An 8,494-nucleotide genomic window follows, 5' to 3' on the forward strand; every position below is an offset into this window, starting at 1 on the left:
TCCTGCCTCCGCTCCCTGCTGCTCTGGGCGCTGCTGCTGCTGCTCTTGGGGGCAGCGTCTCCCCAGGATTCGGAGGAGCCCGACAGCTACACGGTGGGGACCGTGGGGCCACTGGCCTGGGATGGGATGGGCAGGGACACAGACCAGGATCCTGGGGGGCTGCTGTTGGGGAAGATCCTCCTCTCCCCTGGTTGGTGGAGCCGCCGGGGCCATTGTTTGGCGCAGTCCCGGGAGGGTGGCTAGGCTCAGGACCCTGACCTTGGCCTGGTCAGTGGAGGGGACAGGGGATGAACACTGGCCACCGCTGGTCCCCTTGTAGGAATGCACAGATGGCTATGAGTGGGACCCTGACAGCCAGCACTGCCGGGGTGAGTGTGCCTGGGGGACCGACCCACCCCCAGGAACCCGGAAAGGGTTTGCAACCCCAGCTCCAAGGGCTGCAGCAGGAGGCCAGTGGCCTGTCCTCTGCCCAGCTCTGGTTCTTTGGGGGCCAGCTCAGCTAGGGGTGGGGAAGCCATCCAGGCCCCTCCTTCCCCGGGAAACCCAGGACACCCTGCCCCCACCTCTCAGTTAGCAGGAGAGCAACAGGGCACTGCCCTGAGGAGCACCTTCTGGAAGCACTCTCCTACTCAGCTGTGCCCCATTTCCCCGGAGGGCAGTGTCTGCGGGGGTGGGTAAGGAGCCTGGCCCCTCACTCTTGGGCTGAGCCAGGGCCAGAGCTTTGGGGAGGGATAGACTCTCTTAGGGACAAGAGAATGGAGGTGACTGTGGGAACAGCCACCCCACCAGCCCTGGCAGGCCCTGGGGAGGGGTCCTGGGCAGGCAGCCTTAGCGTGTTGAGTAGAGAGGGAAGGCCCTGCTGGGGTCACAGCTTAGAGAAGGCAAGCTCGGCTGTTGCCTCCCACCCCCTCCACGGCCAGCCCAGGAAGCTGGCTGTGCCCAGCAGGCCCCTCTCTGCAGATGTCAACGAGTGCCTGACCATCCCCGAGGCCTGCAAGGGGGAAATGAAATGCATCAACCACTATGGGGGCTACTTGTGCCTGCCCCGCTCAGCTGCCGTCATCAACGACCTGCATGGCGAGGGACCGCCGCCGCCAGTGCCCCCTGCTCAGCACCCTAACCCCTGCCCACCAGGCTACGAGCCTGATGAGCAAGAGAGCTGTGTGGGTAAGAGTCACCCTGGCACGGAGGCCTCCAGTCCACCTACCAAGTGTCTGTCACTCATCTTAACAACTCAGACCTCTTGTTCCTCCCTTGCTCAAAAGCCTCCTCAGAGTCCCTGGAACAATACCCGGACCTTCACCCAGACCCTCACTTTGTGTGGGGTCTGCCACAGATGGCCCCAGCTCCTGTCCCTCTACCCTAGCCAGCCTGCGGGACCCTCCCCTCCACTGCTGCAGACACAGGGCAAGCGCTCTGCCTCACAGCCTCTGTCCCCTACCCCCTTTCCGATCTGGCCCCATCCCTGGACACCATAGGTCTTGGAGGAAGGCCCTGGCATCAGTGCTCCTAGGGGCATGGACAGGGCCTTGTTTCCTGTGCTTCCCTGGCACGGGCTCTCACAGGTTAGGGGTGTCTTTCCTGCTGGCTCCCAGGCTGGTGGGCTGTTACTTGTGCTGTTGGGAGGGTCTAATCCATGTGTTCCTGTTTTGGGGTGCATCACCCACGTGCTATGTGAATGGTTCCTGGCCTGTGTGTCCTCCAACGTTGTGGTGTCTGTCATGAGGGGTGGTGCAGGGGCTCTCAGGCAGGGGCTGAGTGGTGTCTCCTACAGACGTGGACGAGTGTGCCCAGGGCCTGCACGACTGCCGCCCCAGCCAGGACTGCCACAACCTGCCCGGCTCCTACCAGTGCACCTGCCCTGATGGCTACCGCAAGATTGGGCCTGAATGTGTGGGTGAGTCCAGGGGCGGCCTTGCTAGTTTCTGCTCTGTGCCCCTGGCCTGGCTCTCGCCCTAGCACCTGATCCCCATCCCAGCCCACCCCCAGGCCCCTGCCACCTCTGTCACCAGACACAGCACATGGTGGGTGTATGTGTGAGTCCTGCCTGATCTGGCCCAGCCCAGCGCCCAGACACAGACAAGACTGTGGGTGGTGAGGCTTTAACGCCCAGCCAGCTTGAGTCCCGCCTGATGTCTGCCCTCTGCCCTCCATCCCAGATATAGACGAGTGCCGCTACCGCTACTGCCAGCACCGCTGCGTGAACTTGCCTGGCTCCTTCCGCTGCCAGTGCGAGCCAGGCTTCCAACTGGGGTCCAACAACCGCTCCTGTGTGGGTGAGGCTGGGCCGGGCTGGGCCAGGCTTTGGGTCCTGGCAGGGTGATGTGGGTGGGGAGCTAGCTCCCTTCCTGACCAGACCAGGTGGACAGGTGAAATGGGGCCTCCTGGGGCTCTGGGCTGCTCCTGGGCTTTCACTCCTTCTGTTTCTCTGGCACCCCCAGATGTGAATGAATGTGACATGGGGGCTCCATGCGAGCAGCGCTGTTTCAACTCCTATGGGACCTTCCTGTGTCGCTGCCACCAGGGCTACGAGCTGCACCGGGATGGCTTCTCCTGCAGTGGTGAGAGCTCCACCCCTCCAAGTGTTCCTCCATCAGCCCCCCTGCATCACGCTGTGCCTCCTGCCACGCGGTCCTCCATTTGAGGCCTCATGTCCCGTTCATGCTGCACCCACGTACCTACTAAATACTTCACCCCCAGCTGGTTGCATTGCAGGCTCCTGCAGACCTGCCCACCACGACTCCCAGCCTGGTAGGGAAGGCAGAGGGGAGCAGCCAGGTCAGGGGGCAGACTGAGCAAGGGTGTAGGTGGCCTCCTCCCTTGTCAGGCTGACTTGCATTGGAATCCAGGATTATGACAAGTCACTCTTCTCTCTAAACCCATTTATTCATCTGTAAAATGGGTTGTCTTGAGAACTAAGTGGGAAAATGACAGGCTTCATCAAGTCCCAAGCAGCAACACGTTAAAGTGAATGCCATTCACCCAGAACTTTCCCTGTGTGGGGAAAGTTCCCTGAGCTTTCCTTATATACTTGACTTTATTTAATCCTGCCAGCAATCCTATAAGGTAAGTATAATTATTTTTCCTTTCTCTGCAAAATGAAGACATTATCTCCTTCAAGGTTTGTTGAGAGGCTTACAAGAAAAGCGTAAGCATAAAGTCCTTCAACAAAGAGGGGTGAAGTGACTTGCCCAAGATCATACGATTAGGAGGAGATGGGGCCAGGTCTCCACCCCGACTTCTCATTCCATGTCAACTGGCCACATACCCTGTTTATATGACACTTTGCTGCCCAGTAAGGCCCGAGTAGAAAACCTGGCTCCTGCCCGTGCAGATCAGTGGAGGAGGTGGCTGTGGGCTGGCTGTGGGTTGCAGGAATTGGGAACCAGAGCCGACTGGGCCCTGAAGGCTCAGCTAGTAACTCACTCATTTTATTGACAGCGAAACTGAGGTTTCCCAAACTCAGTAGGAATAAAACCAAGCCTCTAGTGCTTTCATTTAGTTTCCTCTTACAGTCCGTGAGCTGGGCGGTCTGGGCAGACCTTTCTTTGAATTCTCTGTACCCCTGCTGTGCTTGCACGGCTGTCTCACCCCCCTGTCTTCCCACAGTGGACCTGACGTGGGGCTGCGCTCTCTCTGTAAACGTTTATGGGGTCGAATTGAGAGAATTGCCCTGATCCAGAGCCCTGCTCCCTCTCCTCCCGCAGATATTGATGAGTGCAGCTACTCTAGTTACCTCTGCCAGTACCGCTGCGTCAATGAGCCGGGCCGCTTCTCCTGCCACTGCCCACAGGGCTACCAGCTGCTGGCCACGCGCCTCTGCCAAGGTACAGGTTGCCCAGGTGGTGGGCAGGGTGCTGTCAGGGGTTAGTGGCCTGATGTCCAGGTTCCAGCCCCTCTCCCCTGGCACAGACATTGACGAGTGTGAGTCCGGTGCACACCAGTGCTCTGAGGCCCAAACCTGTGTCAACTTCTATGGGGGCTACCGCTGTGTGGACACCAATCGCTGCGTGGAGCCCTATGTGCAGGTGTCCGACAAGTGAGTCAACTCGAGGCCACCCCCTCCACACAGTGCAACTCCCATTGGGCTCTGCAGCTGGCCGGTGGCTATTGGGGCTGGCAAGTGCCCCGGGGGTTGATGGGAGTTGCAGTCCTTCATGACAACCATGCGCACTAATTTTGGGGGTGGGCCAAATTTGGGGAATAGACGAGGACCTCATTCGTATCCCCTTCCCATGGGCCCTAGTCGCTGCCTCTGCCCAGCCTCCAACCCCCTGTGCCGGGAGCAGCCCTCCTCCATCGTGCACCGCTACATGAGTATCACCTCGGAGCGGAGCGTGCCCGCCGACGTGTTCCAGATCCAAGCGACCTCCGTCTACCCCGGCGCCTACAATGCCTTTCAGATCCGTGCTGGGAACTCGCAGGGGGACTTCTACATCAGGGTAAGGCTTTCCCCTACCTCGACCCCTACCCCTCAAATGACATGCATAATCCAAAATTGGATTCCAGGAAACCTTAAACAGGAGATTCCGTTATGCCAGCATGCCCTGCCCCGGGGGGCGGAATTTCTGTAGAAAGGTAGGGGTGTTGTAAATTCCCTTGGAACAAACTAGATTGTTACATGTACTTCTAAGGACACACTGGGGTGTGAGTTTCGGACCTGGCCCCCGTTTCTTCACCTTTAGAACAAGTGACTGACAGGAGAGGACTTCCAAGGTTACAGGCAGAGTCCGTGAAGGACAAGCCGCGGTGCTGGGCCTGAGAGACGGGGTTGGGGCAGTGGCCTGGGGTCTGAGGATCAGCCCCGCCCGTGGAGCTGTTAGGAGGGAGGGGCCCAGGGGTGAGCAGGGAGAGGGCGCCCAGGTTTGTCTGGGATCCGTCCTTGTTTTCTTTCTGAAATTGAAAGCTTTGAAGGAGAGACGCCTGCTCCAGGTCACCAAAGGCCTCGCCACTCCCCGAGTCTCACACCTGGCCCTGAGTGACAGTTGACCCTGGTTAGACAGAAGAACTAGCTGGAAAGGGCGGGAAGAGCACCAGTGAGATTTCTGAGGGCGGGAGCCTGGGTGCAGGGGATGAGATGTCAAGGGTGTCATGGAGCCTGATGACAGCCTGGCCAGGGCTCTCTCCCCACTTCACAGACAGCTGGTTGTGGGTGCAAGACAGGGGCAGGGAGGTGATGCTGGCGGAGGGTCCTGGCACGAAGGTTGATGCAATCTACATGTCCCCCACCCACTGTGCCCTGCAGCAAATCAACAATGTCAGCGCCATGCTGGTCCTCGCCCGGCCCGTGACGGGCCCCCGGGAGTATGTGCTGGACCTCGAGATGGTCACCATGAACTCCCTCATGAGCTACCGGGCCAGCTCTGTACTGAGACTCACCGTCTTCGTGGGGGCCTACACCTTCTGAGGAGTGGGGCGAGCCCTCAGCGGGGAGGTCCCTGTAGCCAAGAAGCCCGGGCTCAGGGATGACCACGTTCTGCTAAAAGGGAAGATGCTGTGTGAAGGGTAGAGAGAGAGGCAATAAAGGGAGAAAGAGGAGTCCTGGTGGCTGAGAGGGCGGGGAACACCGTAGTGAACGCCAGACTGGGGAAGGGCCAGGCTTGTGGGAGGCGGGGGTTGGCTCAGGCCGAGGGGACCGCTTTGGTAGAAGTTGGGAGCTGTGTCCCCAAGGCTGGGATGGGTCTATGTACCACGGGCATCAGAATCGCCCTGAGAAGGGAGGAAGTAATGAGGCTGCAGACTCCAGGCCGCAGCAGAAATGTGGGCTTGGCTGGTTTGCAGGGAGCCTGAGAAACCCTGTTCTCAGCAGTGCCAGGAGGCCCTGGTTCCAATCCTCCCTCGGCCTCAAACTATCAATTGGACAAACCCTAGTAGCTCCCTGGGACTCAGTTTTCCGATCCATAAAATGAGGCGATTTGACTGTTAGTGCTTTTTAAGCTTTTCTTTTCCAAGCTACAGAACCTTTTACCGAAGGGAATTTTATTTGATCAGGGATCGTCTGATGACATACACTAGATTCAAAGTTGCAGCAGCTCACCGACTCCATCTCCCTGCCAGTCTCAGTGCTCCCCCAGGAAACCCCAGCCCCTGAGGAGCTCAGTTAAAACCACCTGGATATTTCACAAGGCCCTGGGGCCTGCCATCTCCGTAGCACATAAAGCTGCAAACACTTAGATTTTTATTGAAGCCCTAAGATGCTGGTTAAAGGCTGGCTAGCCTAGATTGTGGGTGCTGGGGTCCGTCTCCTGGCCCAGCTCAGGTCAGCTCAGGTCAAGGGGCCGTAGCTGCAGTAGAGCTGGGACAAGGTCCTGCTCAGAGCGGGTCCCAGATTCCTGCACGAAGAGAGAGGCTAACGAGGGTCAGGTCCTGGACGGCAGCCACTTCGGCCCCAGCCATTCCCTGTGGGTTCTGTCCCTGCCTCACCTTTGCAGCTGCCCACACTTGACGGTGCTCAACAGCATCTCCTGTTCCTTGGGGGTGGCACAGGCGTCATAGGCGGCCAGTAGGCTGGAGACGGGGTGGGGCATTGACAATGGCTGACGGCTGGCCCATCTGAGCAGCTTGGGCCAAAGTCACGGGAGACAGGTAGGAAGGGGTCTGCACTGGCTAAAGGAGTCAGAACCACTTCGTACTTCCTGAACCTGGCATTCAAAGCTCTGCTCCATCCCACTCACCCTCCCTTCCTGTTCTCCAAGTTCTTGCCCAGTTTTCGTGGCCCAGCCCCTGCCCTGCGCTCCCCACCCCCTGCCAGCCCAAGATGCCTTCTCTGCTACACCAGGTGGAATGAAACCTCCCTCTTGTGGGCTCCCCCAACACCTGAGATACTGTCTGGTCCTGCCTGGCACTGTCTCCCTTACTACCCAACCTCCCCAAGGTTCGGCTGATTCTGTCCATCGCGGGGCCTGTACAGCCCTCACAGAACCAAACCCTCCACAAAGCATTGGCTGAGCTGAAATCCATGCTGGGGGGCAGGGGCAGTGCACCCCAAGGGGCTCTGTGGAGGCCTACCTGGCAGGGGTGCTGTACCGATCCACCAGGGCTGCTGCCTTCTCCCCACTCACTCCTCGAACCTGCATCAGCTGCCGGGCGAAAACCTCCCTCACAGACTGGGCCTGGGGTCAGGGGAGGACTGTATTAGGGGTCATCTGGGGCTGGACCACATTGAGGAGGATCTGGGCAGAGGCAGTACCTTGTTTTTGATGGCTCCTGCGTTGAAGTCATTGAAGGTGAGGAGTGAGCAGAGAGGATTTGGGGAGGGCCCAGATCCTGATTCGGGGTCCCCTGAGGTTCCCCAGGGGCGACTGCGTAGGGTGTAGCCCTGAGGGGAGAGGGCACTGAGGCCAGGCCAGAGCTCTAGGGAAAACTCCCCAGCCAGTCCTTGTCGGATCCTAGGCCCCAGTGGGCCCACTGGAGAAACAGGGATCTCACCTTGCTGTCGTGGAGGGAGCACAGGGCCCAGGAAAGGGACCAGTGCAGACACATGCACCTGCTCACCTGGTAGAGTCTCTCCAGGCCCCGTGTCAAGAGGGCCAGGTAGGCAGCTGACTCCTTAATGTCTGCTGTGCGCTTCACGAAGAAGCCATCGATGACCTGGGGAAGAGGACCCAGCAGAGGGAGGTGGCTCCTGGCCCGAGCCACAGACCACAGGGTCCCCTGCTAGTCTGGCCCTGCCCTCCGAGCTCACCTGAGTGTTGGTGACGGCCTGCAGCAGCGTGCTCTCGGGAAGGCTGAGGTTGTGCACTGAGCCATGCTCCTCCACGAGGTATACTCGGCGCCCCAGGCCGCAGCGCTTTAGCCTGAACTGGGGAAGCAGAGGGGGAGGGGGATAAGGGGGTAGGAAGGGAATGTAAGGCCTGGATGCCCCTCTGCTGGCCCACCCATCATGTCATTCAACATCCCCATGGAACCCTGATCCCACCAATTCATCTTGTCCTCCCTAGTCTTTCTACTTGTCTCAGAGTGACCTCCACACCTTTGTTCATGCTGTTACTCTTGCATGGAAAGCCTGTTACCACCTTTAATGATGCCCATTCTTCCAGCCTCCCTCAGCCCATACGTGGTCTCTCTAATTATGGGATCAGCCCAGGAGCCAGTACCGAGAAACCGCGGTTCCACTTCTGGAACTTAGGGCCTTGTTATGCCAGACTGAAGGGCCCGGACTATCCAGGGGTCTTTAATATGCTCCTCAACCCAGCCAGATGACCTGGGGAGCAGAGGGAGGTGGCTCCTGGCCTGAGGGGCAGCTCTAATGGGGTGTGGCTGGAGCTGTGGGAACTCTTCCTTGAGGCTACCCAGGAGTTGCCCCTGGATTCCTCGTGGCTGAGGAAACCCCAGAGCAGGCAGGAAGTAGTGGGTTCTGTGAGGCTGGTAAAGGAACCTTCTGTTCCCGGAAGCGGCCATCGATGATGCTGCTACACAGGTCATCCAGCCGCTTGCGCTCCACGATGTGGTCCAGGACTAGTTCCCCGGGTCTTGCTGCCGAGAGGCCGAGAAA

General features: G+C 59.1%; 2 protein-coding genes across 2 annotated transcripts in view; one reads left to right on the forward strand and one right to left on the reverse strand.

The window, feature by feature from the left end:
• Positions 1–6: 6 nt before the first annotated feature.
• EFEMP2 (EGF containing fibulin-like extracellular matrix protein 2) lies at positions 7–5,925 on the forward strand (the record flags this gene model as incomplete). The annotated part of the gene is made up of 10 exons (XM_006771576.1): positions 7–93; positions 320–368; positions 961–1,167; positions 1,775–1,897; positions 2,160–2,276; positions 2,442–2,561; positions 3,708–3,827; positions 3,913–4,039; positions 4,247–4,442; positions 5,246–5,925. Coding segments are annotated over 10 exons (1,308 nt in total), but the record flags the coding sequence as incomplete, so codon positions are not given.
• A 43-nt stretch (positions 5,926–5,968) lies between these two features.
• Positions 5,969–8,494, reverse strand: part of MUS81 (MUS81 structure-specific endonuclease subunit) — a gene marked incomplete at its 5' end in the record, with an annotated part of 7,882 nt that continues 5,356 nt past the window's right edge. The window contains 7 exon segments of the mRNA XM_015568968.1: positions 5,969–6,332; positions 6,424–6,507; positions 7,009–7,112; positions 7,190–7,428; positions 7,431–7,590; positions 7,685–7,801; positions 8,378–8,475. Of these exon segments, the coding sequence (XP_015424454.1) occupies positions 6,266–6,332; positions 6,424–6,507; positions 7,009–7,112; positions 7,190–7,428; positions 7,431–7,590; positions 7,685–7,801; positions 8,378–8,475 (869 nt within the window).

This window comes from Myotis davidii, unplaced genomic scaffold, assembly GCF_000327345.1.
Source record: "Myotis davidii unplaced genomic scaffold, ASM32734v1 scaffold425, whole genome shotgun sequence".
In the NCBI taxonomy this organism is placed as follows: domain Eukaryota; kingdom Metazoa; phylum Chordata; class Mammalia; order Chiroptera; family Vespertilionidae; genus Myotis; species Myotis davidii.